The sequence below is a fragment of the Sphaeroforma arctica genome, assembly GCF_001186125.1.
Source record: "Sphaeroforma arctica JP610 unplaced genomic scaffold supercont1.193, whole genome shotgun sequence".
Classification (NCBI taxonomy): domain Eukaryota; class Ichthyosporea; order Ichthyophonida; genus Sphaeroforma; species Sphaeroforma arctica.
The window spans coordinates 72,416-87,141 of NW_014040365.1; the positions used below are offsets into that span (position 1 = coordinate 72,416).

Here is a 14,726-nt window from a genome sequence, read left to right on the forward strand (position 1 = left end):
CACACACACACACACACATATATATATATATATATATATATATATATATATATAAATATATCATATATACATACACATATACATGCACACATTCATACACGCACACACTCACACACACTCACACATTTATATATATATATATATATTAAATTTATATTACGCATACATATGTGTATGCTTGTATGCAATTACATACTTGTTTGTGAACAAATTCGTGTGGAGCACTTTCATTGTTGTAGATAAAAAGGTACATTTACCCCTTCAAATTTCTGTAGTATATTTTGTACCGTCATAGTTTACCTCTAGTGCGATTAAGCACAGTAATAACATTTGACATACCATTATTCTTATTTCCGGTTGTATACCTGCGTGTTGGACTACTGAAAACATTGCGTTGTCGTACTCCGTGCTGATGCTGTAGTGCGTTCTGTACGGACCGCCTCCACAGCTGGGGGCCTATGGCCGGCAACACACGCAGCTTGTACATTATCAATTAATCAGCAACAGTATCTGACCATTGAATCGCACCGTGCGATAAGATTTGCTTTTATATTATCCGTATTTTATTCAGCGCCTGAAGCCAACTTATAGAATACCACGCTAAAAGATGCGGTCACACCGAAGCATTGTGGACGGTTATATGTACGGTCAGTTCACTGAGTCAATTATCGATACTGAACGCACTGAAGCTAGTCAGCTATACATATAGCTGGAGACTGTCTATCTTTCTAACGTGGATGTATGTATATATACTTGAATCATAAATGATGGGTGAAATATACAAGCTGCACACCGTGTGAAGTGTGAACAGTGAAAGTTGGTAAATTGTGGTCATCTCCAGCTGTGTGACTGTGAGTGTTCAGTGTAAACTCTAAACAAAATTCAAATATTGATGACAGCTTTGTGACAATGTTTTTAATTTAATTTTTTTTTGTTAGAAGAACAACTATATATATATATATTTCATAGCCTTCGATAGGACATAAATAGGCTGATTCATAGCCTTGTTTGTTTTAGAAAAAGGCTTTGGCCTAAAGATCATATATGTACACGTATTCGAATATTACGACACATTTCCGACATTGTGTTATGTTTTTATTTCTATGTCGTTTGTCGGTATACCTCTACTTACCTTCTACGTCTGGTTTAATTGTGATCCGGAATAAAAAACATAGGACGAATTAAATACACGAACGAAGAGTAAAAAGTATAAGCTCTACTACAGGTCCACGTTTGCAGGCTATGACAGTATTTAAAAGCGCGTCATTGCCTTCTTCATCATTATTACAAAAAAATAGGAAGGATGTAATATTATTAAAAAATACATACATACATACACCAAAGCTAGGCAAATATACGCTCAGTACTACCATTCACTGTTGTGTAGATGGGAGTTTAAGAACACACTGTGAACACAGAAAGTATTGTACAGTAGTACACTGTAGACGTATACATAAGGATACAAGATGAACACACTTGGCGCCAAAGCCGCCCGCGGCGGGTTCGCCCACTTCGCTCCTGCAATGGGTGCACTAAATTCTCTACGCATAGGTGCGCGTGCAGGAAACAACGTACAAGTAAGCAACAGTATACGACACCATTCTGCCGAAGAAGCAAACGAATTTGGGGAATTCGCACCCCCATCGAGACCTTCTGCGCACACAGATAGACGCCCATTGTATCTGGACATGCAGGCTACCACACCAATGGATCCTCGAGTGCTCGATGCTATGCTGCCGTATCAAGTGTCGCTGTATGGTAACGCACACAGCCGAACACATCAGGTGAGTATCCTCATATGGTAGTGTGCTAGTGATACATTATATTTGTATTGTATGTACATCATTGCACCCCTCTAGAGACGACAGATACGATATATATAGTCTACACTGCCGATTCTTGTGTATGAAGGTATTACGTCGGTTGCTGGTGGTTCGTGACAGACTATACAGTGTAGGCGGCCATTTTCTTGTTGTTTTGAGATCGGTGAACATTTCAGTCTATCTGCAAGCAGCCACATGGGAGCGATCTACCTAATGTATCATGCATTTTCATTGGCGAATCCCATGTCCTTTTAATGAAGCCATAAATTCCGGTTATGTTTACATAGGATAGGACTTTGATTAACCACACATTGTCTAGGTTGCATCCTGAATTGTCTATATGCTATATATATTTACACATACACCCACATACACACACATATATATATATATATAAAATACATCTATGATGATATGTAAGTATGTTTGTATTTGTCTATCTATCAATTTCTATCAATATTATATATATATATATATATAAAATACATATATGATGATATGTAAGTATGTTTGTATTTGTATATCTATCAATTTCTATCAATATTATATATTTATATATAAATATGTAAATGTTTGTAGGAATGTATCTTCTATTTTTAAATATGTATGTATATATATTCATATAGATATATATGAATACATATATATATACATATGTATATATATATATCTTTATATATGTATATATATATATCTTTATATATATGTATATATATATATCTTTATATATGTATATATAACTAATTCTATATATATATATATATATACATACATATATATATATACATACATACATACATATATATGTGTGTGTGTGTGTGTGTGTTTATGTATATGTATAAATATAAGTACATATATAGATTAATATGCCGCTTTATATACCTATCTATCATTTATAGTATATATATATATATATAAATTTATAGATTAATACTATAAATATATTTATATGTATATATATATAAAAGTATATATATACATATATTTATATATTTATCAACGCATATATATAGCTACACATACACAAACACACTCAAACACACACAGACATACACACACACACAGACATACACACACACACACTCATATATTAATATATTATTGTATATTCATAAATTCATATATTTTTTTGTTTATATGCACACACAAACACACACACATGTATATATTTATATATGAATATACATACACAAATTCAACTATATTTTCATACATGCACAGAGAGATATATATGTTTATATATATATATATGTATATATAAATATGTACATATAAATATATATATGTATATATTAATACGTATATATATATGTATATACATACACACACCCCCACACACATACACACACCAACATATATATATATATATATATGTTGTTATATATATACATAAGGATATGTATGTGTATATGTGTGTTTGGTTTCATTTTAATATGTTCATGTATAATAAGATTAAGGCGATACCTTTTACCAGTACACATTTATTTATTTATTGTCACCATTATCCTAGATTAATATATCTGGATCATAGTATAAAATACAATTGCTTCAGATTGTCATAATAGGCATGTCTAACTGATGCGATCCCTATGAAAACCATTTCATACTTTATAGACATGCTTTCGTCAAATTTGTTCTACTTTAGTATGGTTGGGAGGCGGTAGACGCTGTTGAAGAGGCCCGTGAGCAAGTTGCCCATTTGATTGGTGCAGAAGATAAAGAGATTGTGTTTACTTCGGGTGCGACGGAAAGCAACAACATTGCCGTGAAGGGTGTTGCTGAGTTTTACAAAGGAAAAAAGAAGCATGTCATCACCACACAGACAGAACACAAGTGTGTGCTGGATTCTTGCAGATATTTGGAGGATCAAGGGTTCGAAGTGACGTACTTGCCCGTGAAAGAGAATGGACTTATCGATTTGGACCAGTTAAAGGCGGCTATCCGCAAAGATACATCGTTGGTGTCGATCATGGCGGTTAATAACGAGATTGGTGTGGTGCAACCTTTGAAAGAAATCGGACAAATTTGCAAAGAGAACAAGATTATGTTCCACACAGATGCAGCTCAGGCCGTGGGCAAGATTCCCTTGGATGTGCGGGACATGAACATTAATCTTATGTCTATCAGTGGGCACAAGTTATATGGACCAAAGGGCGTGGGTGCGTTGTACGTGCAGAGACGTCCGCGTGTGCGCCTTATCGCTCAGATGAGTGGCGGAGGCCAAGAGAGAGGTACGTGTTCTATATATTTAGTTTTATTGCAACATGCAAGTAGTTCGTCTTTCTCGCCTGTAGATGTACCGTGTAATCAATTGGGGGGTCTTTTCATTGCTTTTTCATTGCAGTATCTCTGTACTGCCAGAAACAAGAAGGGAATCATTGCATGATGCGACGATGTCCTTGGCTAATATGAAATAGAAAACGCTAGCCGCTCACATAGAATATACTTGATTTCAATCTGACCGCAGGAATTCGGTCAGGCACTCTCCCAACTCCCCTCTGTGTCGGTTTGGGCGCCGCCTGTTCTCTCGCTGAGAAGGAGATGGCGTTTGACCACGAGCACGTGAGCAAACTGAGTAAGCGATTGATTGATGGTATCAATTCGAAACTGAGCAATGTGATCCGTAACGGGGACCCGTATGCCACCTATCCCGGCTGTGTGAACTTGTCCTTTGCTTACGTCGAAGGTGAAAGTCTTCTGATGGGTATGTAGACTGTCAAAGCAGAAAGTATGAATTCAGTTGTGCTAGTTGTTGTTCTTTTATAAGCGATTGAAAAAATAGGCTGTCCTCGCATTCCGGTTATATGAAAGCGTTTGACGGCGCGAGTCTGTTGATTGGTATCTAGTTTATGTTTAAGAGAACGCGTATTTGCGCTTCGTAAAGGCGATATTTGCGTGCACTGCTTCGTGGCAATGTGAATTGCGCAGTTGCGTCGATTACATACCTGGGTGGATGGGGGGATTTCTTGTCAATAGGCGTTGTTGGTTATATGCGTTATTCTATTACCGTACAGAAAGGTCTGTATTCAATCTCAGCAATTGTGCAATATGTTATGTCGCGTTGTGTTCTCCAATACTGAAAATATTTATCGTTCATTTTGTACAAATAGCCCTGAAGGACATTGCGCTTTCGTCGGGAAGTGCGTGTACGTCAGCTTCCCTTGAGCCATCTTATGTTCTCAGAGCCATTGGTACTGATGAGGACCTTGCGCATTCTTCTATTCGATTTGGTATCGGACGGTTCACCACCGAAGAAGTATGTTTTCATCAAGTTTGATGACTGTGGATAAACTGATTAACTGAGTTGGCCATATGCAGGTGTTGCTATGCGGGTCATTAATATTATATGGTCGGGCTCGTTTCGAGTCATTGTTTGGTTTACTTTTGCGAGTCATGTTTATCCGAGCTAGGCCAGTGAGATTTGTAAACGCGTGTAGCCGTAATTTTTTTTGCAGATGCACATTGAGGAATGTAGTGGCTGTCAAGTTTTTATTTATTTTATGTATTCAGGTTTTTTGAGATCCTATATTGTTGGCCACCTCGTTCTATATTCCACGAGTTAATCACATATTTGTATTTGTATTTATAACGTGAACGAACACATTGCAGGAAATTGACTATGTCGTGGCGAAGTGCTTGGAGCACGTGGAACGTCTGCGCGAATTATCTCCCCTGTGGGAGATGGTACAAGAAGGAATCGACCTGAAAAGTATTCAGTGGTCTCAGCATTAGTTTTGCCCTCAAGTCTTTAGTAGGAATTATGCGTGTTTGTGCACATGGTATCGGTCTTGCACCATCTTGCCAAGTATGGGGTTCCCCCACAGGAAACCGGAGTTTGATAATAAGAAAGTTGCACTCTTGCTGGCCTGAACATTCTATCCTTAGTTTCATGACGAGTACATTGTCTGTGGAGAAGAAACAACCTTTTTACATCACGTCGCGTAGGCCACACGATTGATCGCTTCCTGACCGTACGATATAGGCAGACGACTTGCAAGTTGTATTGACAATTTGATTGACGATTGGTTGACCAATTGATTTATGAATGAGGCGTTTTATTGGATGTCAAGGCGCAAGTTTAATAAAGAGTATCTAGTGGGGCCGCATATTTGGGATTTGGGTTCTTTCTTCTAGTTTTGAAATGATAGAAGTCTTCACTATTCAACAGTTCAAGTTTAGGTTTCGCGATACAATAAGCTTTACGATTTTATTACTGATGTAAGCGTCTCCAAAGCCGTATTTTGTACGACCAATAGAAAAGAAAACTGTCATTAATTTCGACTCTACAAGGGTAGTCCACCCTTCTGAGAGGCCTATCAAGTTGGAGGGTATGGTTTACATAATCCGATATATTCATCGGTATTTGCTGTGCCCACACAGCCATCTTCAGGCAGTCTAATAATGCACTATGTGCAGCCTTTTCTACTAATGTGAGTTGTACTTCTTTGTGCAAGCTGCCCGTTCGTTTCCAGATCATCGTATTGACGACCTCGTCGCTCATTCCCAATATACATTGCCTATCAATAGCCAAGATGGCGAGTCCTTCCCTCACACCAAGCCTATGCGCAACACCTCCTACATTAACCTTCCCTACATGCTGCCCTGTAGTTGTCATTCCACGTAGTCTTCCGTTTTTCAACGGCACCCAGGCATGTAGTAGATCTGGTTGCTGCTCAAACATAATGGTCAAATGTTCGCTGTTATCAAGTAGTGATTGCACATCTGAAATTGAATCCGGCACCAGCTGATTTATCGACAAAATGCGATCCGCAAAGCTTAGACCTGCCCTATAAGCTCCTGATCTGTAACCGAAATCATCGTACTTTTGTACACATGTCACATAGTACTGGCCGCCAATCTGGGACACTTGGGCGCCGAAACTGCACTCCCTTCTTCCTTTACATATGCTGGCAATCCTTGATTTATTCCTAAATGGAGTGGTGTTGTTGCCTAAGCGCTGTGTGCTGTCCAAAGAGCATCGGCTATTTGACTCAGGATCAGACAGGGAAAATTGTGATTTAGAATAACAACTCAAAAGTCGCGGTCGCACTGAGGTTTCGCCCATTATGACTGTGCTACCGTATACAGACATGTCGAATGCACACGTGCTGTCCTGACAATATTGAATAATGAGACACAAGTCACTTCCGATGCATATAAATATTGTAGTAGTTTATTATGAAAAGTTTGAAATTTTTAGGTTATGTATTTAAAAAATTATAAAATATGTATTCTCAAAATGTCAATAATTGCACAATGTATGACGTATGTATTGTAAATTAGCTATCCAGGAAGTTGCGAAATGCAATTTTGATGCTACATGCATGATGTGCACATGATGATGAATCGAAAACAGGTTTTCTATCGGTAACCTGCTGGCACCCACACCAACCAGCCGGACCTTAGAAGAGCTATCATCAGACATCAATAGATGTTACATCAACACTTGATAAATACTCACATTGAGTAATGTACCGCAAACTGGTTCGGTGGTTTGACCTGAAAGGTTTGATTCGCTCAGTCTTTAGAAACGAAATATTAAATAACAATAAAAAATCACAAAATTTGTTCAGGCCAATGGTGGATTCGAACTTCGATACTTGCGACTCTTAGAGCATATTTGTTTGATGTTATTTATGCTATGGAGTATTGTATTTACGTACTATTTAGCTTCATTCTAAAATTCTATGTAGAGAGTAAATAATTGAGTATTTAAAAAAAAAAGCATCTACATGTATATATATATGTAATTGATGTATATGTAGTAGATATATTCATCTTTTTTTTTAAAAAGGAAACAAACATTCTGCACATATATTTTTAACCAGAAAAAAAAATACAATTCACAGTTTCCACCGTCCGCTGAATTTAAAAAAAATTACACTGACACTCACATTTAAAAAAAAAACTTGTATCACGCTTCACTGTCAATTTCAAGCTCTTCTTTTCAGCCGTCAATAACGGACCCGCAAAATATGCTCTATTTTTCGAAACAAATTACCGGACAGATTTCAAGTTCAATATGTAAAAAAATACATAGGGACTCTACACCTAAGCTACGCTTCCGGTGAAAAATACATTATAACCTTAGGGCGACTTCAGAGCCTCAGACTAAATAAAGTATTTTTTTAATAAATATTAGACCCAGGAACCCGGAGTCCCAGTCTCCCAGACACCCACTAACCCACACTGAGGCCTGAGGCCTGAGCCTGAGGAAGACAAGGCCCCTGTCCCCTGGCCCCTGGCCCCTGGCCCCTGGCCCCTGGGGCTGGGGGCCTTTCAGGCCTGGACGGCTGGACTCAAGAGACCTAAGACAGGACTCCTGGAGACAGGAAAGCCTAGAATCTAATTTTAAACTTTTAGAAAATAAATAAATACATAGCACTGTTTTCAGGTCTCTTCTCTTGCATAAATAGCACAATATTTCAAATATACATTGCCATTTTACTTTTTTAAATAAAGAATATATGGAATCAGAATTTTGAAGAAAAAACATTCTCACAATTTCAGTCAGTGTTTTACTGTTTCGCACATAGCCTCATACATAATGTGTCACGCCTTAGTCATACATATCATGTACTTATTTAGATTTTTTAAATTACGGTGGCGAGTCACAGAGTAAGCCGAGCAATGCTCGGCACCGCCAGTCACTGGCCACTGTGACCAGACTCACGCCAGGCGCCAGCAGCCCAGGGCCCCCAGGCTCCAGCACTCTGTACACTGTGTAATGTGTGCAGCGCTGGCGGCCTGGCCAGCAGTGCCCAGCAGCGGCCAGCAGTGCCCAGCAGCGGCCAGCAGTGCCCAGCAGCGGCCAGCACTATTATGTATTTGACAGCACTCTGTACACTGTCCCAGCAGTGCCCAGCAGCGGCCAGCACTATTATGTATTTGACTATTTGTGTTTTAAAAATTGTGTATGTACAACAGTGACAGCCTGACAGCTGGGTTGGTATACGACAACGACATACACCCCTGAAAAAATGTCGCCGCGACAGGTATGGCGTGTCTCGATTTGTGTATGTAGGCTACGATACAACCACCAGCAAAGCTGCCGACTTCATGTCGCGACCGACATGTCCTGACAGGAGTCCAGGTCTGCCAGCCCCAGGGCCCAGGACCATGAGTCCATGATTCCATGAGGCGTGACTCTTTGAGTCTATGTCGACATGAGAGTGAGACTCAGACAAAACTATGCCTCCTGCCCTCCTCTCGCCCTCCCCTGCCAGAGCTACCATGTCATTCTTAACAAAAAAAAGGATTAAGACCACCTTCTGCGAGAATAAAATACTCCGGTACAAATTGACCCAGCTTCAAGCTACGAATCAGAACGTTATGTTAATGCGGCATCGCAAATTATGACCAATGTAAAAGCGGAAATGAAAAGAGGAGGTACATTAAAGGAGATCGCCCGTTGGATGTACATATGTACCGTGCTTAGTTCAGAAGTTTGCAGTACTCGATCGATTCCAACCGTAGTCGATTCTGTCGTAAAAATAGAACAGAATGCTATAAATAAATAAGTAACCCTGAAATCCCCAACATGGCGCCCTTTTTTGTTTTGATTTTGTTCAATTTTCAGAAGGTATTATGAGTGATACTTGCCATTTTTGAAAAAAATATTATTATCCGACTCACTTGCCCCAAGCTTCAAACGGGAATTTATGCGTGACACCCTGCGACGGCAATGATCCCGAATATGAGTGCAAGGGAAGTGTTTGTTGTTGTAATGGTGTCGCTCACCGAGGTCAGAAGCGAAACAATAGAAATAGGAAAGCATACGTCAATTCAACTACTACGAGGCAATCAAAGCGTTTGCGCGCAGAGATAAATTATACAGACGTGGAAGGACCTACGACTCTTGCTATCGAGATAGTTGAAGATAACTTGAAAATCAAAGACTTATACACTGTTCTAGATGTGAAAGGTAACCCATACGAGTACACTATGTCAAATTCTGCTATGTTAGTAGGCAGTGTGAGGAAACTTGGTTTACTAGTAGGCCACGTGAGAGGTTTGGTTAAACAGTTGACCAAAATAATATCGCCAAGGATACTAGATCTAGCAACCTTCTATACAACTTAGTTGTAAACAAGAACAATAATGCGCTGCTCAAGAAAGAGCAAACGATTCTGGGTAGTATGGCGGACGTGGCTGTCAGAACGGATGATTCATATATTTGTAGAGCTATGCATGCTCTGCCTTTCAATGCTGTCTACGATGACAACCAGAGCAAATCTTCCAGTACGGTGATGGTTCGGGATCAACTATTGTTTGCAGCTGATAGGTTGCAAAATAAGATAGAGGAAGAAGTGCTAGTGCCTAATTTTGCTGCTCATGATTCTATACGCGCCCAGAGTGACTTTGATGATATCCAAACTGATAGGATGTCGAGAGAAAATACCATGTACAAGCCTAGGGTATGTATATAATGAGAATTATACACAACGAAAATATAGGATTCATAGCCAATATTTAATTGATGCATTCTTTTATTTTGCTTTATACTTCAATTATGTTATCAGATGAGAGGTCGAGTTTCTTGTACACCTTAGAATGGCTTCATACAAAATCTAGAATGACGTCTGGTTTTATTGCAGGACAGCTCCGCAACCCATGCTATTTGAAAGCCCGGCTAAAGGACATTCCGTACATGTTGAGGAAATATAGTAAGGAGGTGATATAGAAGGCATACGATGCCCATTTTGGAGTAGATACCTCTCGAGCACACTTGGCGACATGAGATAGGGAAAGAGTGCAGCTTGTTTCCGGGAAAGAGGGGCCGGTGAATGGAAGCATGCCGGTTTTATACAATGGTCTTAACTTCTACGAGTTATTAACCCACGATACCAACCTTCAAGATCCACTTGGTGATACACAACCAGACGCATCTGAGACCAAGCATAAAACTTCCATGGATTTCTGTGACCTTACATCAATAATACCTGTATTACAGACAATTGATAAAGATATCTTTACGTTCCAAAATCATACGGCAAGAGGTTCATGGCAAGATCATCATATAGCTAACATCAAAAACAACCTAGACAACGATACACTACATATCATCTTGGATCACAAACAGAAGATATTATCTCAGTGGTACCATGGAGATATGGTAAAGTACTTCGGCAAAACGTGCCACAGTCTATTAGGAGCCGCCATCACATACAGAAAGGCTACGTGTGGTTCTATAGAATCGGGATATCTTGATTTAGTGATGGTGGATCACAATCAAAACTGCGAAAGAGTGCAAACAGCGTTGGAAGGTCTTGTATTACACGTGAATTAAAGATTCCCGACGAAGACTAAGATCATCATACAAAGTGACAATGCGTCAGCCTCCGCAGCTTCTGACAACTGTGCAGCGTGCTCAAAAATCAATAAAACGTTGAAAGATATGGGGGGGTGACTTGAACATTGCACGATGGATATATACAGAAGCTCAGCAAGGGGAAACTACTGCAGGAGTTTGAGCTAGAGTACTCTGATCCAACAGCCAGTACAGTTAGACCACCTAGGAAAGAAGGAGGCGATGTTTTGATAGAAGCGATAGTAAGCTTTGCTACAGGTACGAGTGTAACAGAGCATGGCGGCCTTCAAATTCAACGACAAGGAACACAGCAAGCAGGATCACAGCAAACACTGGAACCACAGCAAGCAGGATCACAGCAAACACCGGAACCACAGCAAGCAGGATCACAGCAAACACCGGAACCACAGCAATCAGGGTCACGAGCTGGACAACCAGAAACACTAGAAAAATACCACAATATAATGAAGCCCAGATACTGCAAAAAAAAAAAAAAGGACAACGCAGTGGTGCTGACGCCTTGCGTCTTACTCCGGCTGCAGCGGCGCAGTGTAAAGAATGGTACTTACAAGGCCTAACATCGGCTAACAAAATATCAGCCGAGATTGCTCAACAGCGCTTAGAGCGGGATATCGGTGAGAATTGGGTGGCTAGGTACGTAATGACACTCGAAAATGTAAAGAAGTAAAATAACAAAATCAAAAGCAGCTTAGACCCGAGAACGGTTGATAATCCCGAATGTAAGCAGTGCCGTGTGCGTGGTATGTTCTTCTTGAGCATTGTGAGCCACGCAAAAACATGTTCCGAGTTTGCAGAGGATCGAACACGAGAGAAAAAATTGTAATTTTCGTAAGAAATACGTATTAAGGTCCATTCCTGATTTTTAAAATTAAGATTTACGTAAGGAAATCAAATTTTGGAATTCGGACTGTAAGTAATATTTTATTTCTTAATTAAGAAAACCGGAATATGGCCGATTATGTTCTTTAAAATAAGAAATAAGCAGATCCCGATATTATATTTATTTTTTAAGGAACGGGATATATTCTTACTTTATCTTATTTTTGCTCACATGGTGACTGAAATCATATATTTAGTATGTATCAATTAATACAGTAATCAGAGTGTAATATATTTCGTTTCTATAGTTAGATATATTGTACGTCGGATTGTAGATTAGTATGGCGGCAACTAGTGGGGATCCTGAGGGAAGGGCAGCTACAGAGACAGTCAGCAGCACGCCGACTGGAAAGGACACGGCGAGCTCTGATAATGTGCAGTCAAGCACAAAGAAAGTGCAATCAACATCCAAAGTGTACAAGGAACTCATCAATGTTGACGCTGTAAGCGGGTCACAGTATAGTTGTTTGATGTTTTACCGAGGGTTGACTAAGATACAAAAACCCAAATTCGCGGCTACAAAGTTTAAAGCAGACGATAATGACTGCAATAACGATATAAGACGTATGTATAGAGCCGTAAAAACGCTAATAACGCCATCATTCATTACGAAAAAAAAGGGACGCTAAAGAGTGGTATGATGATATTAGCAAGTTAGTCACTAGACAAATGGAGAAGCAAGCGAACAAGAATGGGCGGCAGCAGAGTATTATGGGGGCTGGTTCTTCCAGTAAGCGACCACTTATGAAATATAATTCTGCTAAAAGATTAGCGGACTTATTTTGTGTGCGATGTGTTGCAAAAAAAATGATCTTTCTTTTAAACTTGGAAAGAAAGCCGAGCTTAGGGAATGGGTCAACGCAGCACTGGCGGTGCCTACGAATGTCCACTTTCAATACACATCTGCGACACCTGATACAATACGGAAGTATTTACCGATATTAGAAAATGCTATCAAAAAGAATGCTATTGCCCAATGGAAAAAAGCGCTGAAATTTTATGCAGTACCATTCGCTGCACTCGAGAATGACGTTTGGAAAGATTGTATTCTTAGGACTGAAGGAGATAATTGGGTCACACACAGGGGAAAACTTGGCTGTATGTCAGCGGGAAGTGCTAGAAGGCTGAGAGTTTCTAGATCCACTCGAAAGCACAACATTTTGAGCTGGAAAAGAAGATAGTGTTAATGGTAAACTAGACATGCGACAGATAATACATAGTGCGACACCTGATAATGCATCCAATGTACAGAAGGCCCTGAGGCTATGTCAAACGTTGTATTAGGCTGCAGTGCACATCGTGTAGCATTAGTATTGAAAAATGCTATTGGAGGTTCGTTAGTGACAGCAACCGACAAAAACCGAGAGGTATTCGAGTCCAACAAAAAGAGACTACACAAAGAAAATGTAGAAAATCAACTCAATATCTTTGAGACTCTTCTAGACGCAGACAAGCAGGAAGCAATGAACGATATAAACCCGTATCCGACATGTTGCACTTTTGTGCAACCAGATCAGTGTTCTTGACCAAGAGCACCAAAGGTACGGACAAATTAGTAGGTGCACAAGAAGTCTTAAACTATGGAAAGTTCACCAGGGCTATTGCAAATGGTGGGGTACGCTGGATTAGAGTGTATTTAATGGTCAAGAGAGACGATCTAAATTGTCCTGCAATCCAGGCCTTAATAGATGATCCTAAAGAGAGTTTGCCAGGGACTGATAGTCTGCGGGGCACCACAAGAGGCAAGATTTAAAGAGATAAATTTAAAAGCACAAAACATATACGCGAAGTACGGCGAGAATTTTTAGTAATTACTCGCCCTTGATGCAGTGCCAGATGAATATACAATCCGCGAACGACAGCTTGGCGGATTCCCTGAAACATATACTTGATTGCAAACTCCTTTTGGGGGATGATATTAGTATCGACGTGGCCAAATCATCGGGACCAAAATCAGAATACGAGGTTACAAGCGAAGAAGAACTAACTGAGGCAATACAGGCTTATCGCGTTAGACTTAAAGAGAACATCTCGCATTACTTTCCACAGAAGCCGAATATTGAGACACTAGTTAATTGTTATCTCCACTCGCTCTACAAGGATCTAATCTCACTGAACTTCACATCAGAAACACGAACTACAACACTGGCCGAAATCAAAAGGGAAATAACAAATAGATCTGTTGCTATATTTGAGGCAAGGTTTAGTCTGGAGAAACACTTGACAGACAAGGCGACAGTTGCGACGGAACAATCAACAGAATCTGGTGAGTCTACAGAATCATGTACGCCTAGTAAGCCTACAGGTGAAGGTAACAAACGAAAAGCCGATCAAATCCAAAGCAGTGTATTGTAATCAGGTGAATTGCTGGATACTGTTGATCTTTTAACACTATCCCCCGTCAGTAAACGACGTCGAAAACTAGCGCAATTAAGGCAGGCAGCAATGAGCGAAAAAAGAGGGGACACCACTTCATGAGTCGAATACTGCAGCTTTCAGGGTTAAAATACGAAGTGAACTTAATACATGGGATAATCTGCCTTGTGTTGCACCCAAAGAAACATTTGTTCAGATAGGGAGAGGATTAGGAACCAAAATTGATAAAAAGACGGATGCACCCAATCAAACAAGCATTGGAGTGCTGGCATAGTTTAAGATACCAGTTCTCTATCCTTTACATGGCTGCTTAGTGT

General features: G+C 39.8%; 7 protein-coding genes across 7 annotated transcripts in view; 4 read left to right on the plus strand and 3 right to left on the minus strand.

Moving 5' to 3' along the window:
• Nucleotides 1-831, minus strand: part of SARC_03683 (hypothetical protein) — a 5,492-nt gene extending 4,661 nt beyond the window's left edge. The window contains exon 1 of the mRNA XM_014302517.1: nt 340-831. Coding sequence (XP_014157992.1) covers nt 340-487 — 148 coding nt within the window. The 5' untranslated portion in view covers nt 488-831. The remainder of the gene's footprint in view (nt 1-339) is intronic.
• Nucleotides 832-1,298: 467 nt separating this feature from the next.
• SARC_03684 (cysteine desulfurase, mitochondrial) lies at nt 1,299-6,936 on the plus strand. The gene is made up of 5 exons (XM_014302518.1): nt 1,299-1,784; nt 3,469-4,054; nt 4,291-4,527; nt 4,934-5,079; nt 5,433-6,936. Exons 1-5 carry the CDS (start codon nt 1,467-1,469, stop codon nt 5,553-5,555), a joined length of 1,410 nt encoding a protein of 469 aa, XP_014157993.1. The 5' UTR covers nt 1,299-1,466; the 3' UTR covers nt 5,556-6,936.
• On the minus strand, nt 6,021-7,049 carry SARC_03685 (hypothetical protein). Its single transcript, XM_014302519.1, has one exon. It carries the CDS (start codon nt 6,913-6,915, stop codon nt 6,034-6,036), a length of 882 nt encoding a protein of 293 aa, XP_014157994.1. The 5' UTR covers nt 6,916-7,049; the 3' UTR covers nt 6,021-6,033.
• Nucleotides 7,050-8,848: 1,799 nt separating this feature from the next.
• Nucleotides 8,849-9,058, minus strand: SARC_03686 (hypothetical protein; the record flags this gene model as incomplete). Its single annotated transcript, XM_014302520.1, has 1 exon — nt 8,849-9,058. The coding sequence occupies one exon, from the start codon at nt 9,056-9,058 to the stop codon at nt 8,849-8,851; it is 210 nt and encodes a 69-aa protein (XP_014157995.1).
• A 903-nt stretch (nt 9,059-9,961) lies between these two features.
• Nucleotides 9,962-11,711, plus strand: SARC_03687 (hypothetical protein; the record flags this gene model as incomplete). The annotated part of the gene is made up of 3 exons (XM_014302521.1): nt 9,962-10,240; nt 10,777-10,938; nt 11,262-11,711. 3 exons carry the CDS (start codon nt 9,962-9,964, stop codon nt 11,709-11,711), a joined length of 891 nt encoding a protein of 296 aa, XP_014157996.1.
• Nucleotides 11,712-12,314: 603 nt separating this feature from the next.
• Nucleotides 12,315-13,559, plus strand: SARC_03688 (hypothetical protein; the record flags this gene model as incomplete). Its single annotated transcript, XM_014302522.1, has 2 exons — nt 12,315-12,597; nt 13,285-13,559. The coding sequence occupies 2 exons, from the start codon at nt 12,315-12,317 to the stop codon at nt 13,557-13,559; spliced, it is 558 nt and encodes a 185-aa protein (XP_014157997.1).
• A 310-nt stretch (nt 13,560-13,869) lies between these two features.
• SARC_03689 (hypothetical protein) lies at nt 13,870-14,388 on the plus strand (the record flags this gene model as incomplete). Its single annotated transcript, XM_014302523.1, has 1 exon — nt 13,870-14,388. The coding sequence occupies one exon, from the start codon at nt 13,870-13,872 to the stop codon at nt 14,386-14,388; it is 519 nt and encodes a 172-aa protein (XP_014157998.1).
• Nucleotides 14,389-14,726: the final 338 nt, after the last annotated feature.

Excerpts from the sequence above, each read along its gene's own strand:
- SARC_03684 (XM_014302518.1), top strand. The coding sequence starts at position 1,467 with ATGAACACACTTGGCGCCAAAGCCGCCCGCGGCGGGTTCGCCCACTTC. Across the intron at positions 4,055-4,290 it reads TGGCGGAGGCCAAGAGAGAG|GAATTCGGTCAGGCACTCTC; the intron begins GTACGTGTTCTA and ends ATCTGACCGCAG. Across the intron at positions 4,528-4,933 it reads AGGTGAAAGTCTTCTGATGG|CCCTGAAGGACATTGCGCTT; the intron begins GTATGTAGACTG and ends TTGTACAAATAG.
- SARC_03685 (XM_014302519.1), bottom strand. The coding sequence starts at position 6,915 with ATGTCTGTATACGGTAGCACAGTCATAATGGGCGAAACCTCAGTGCGA.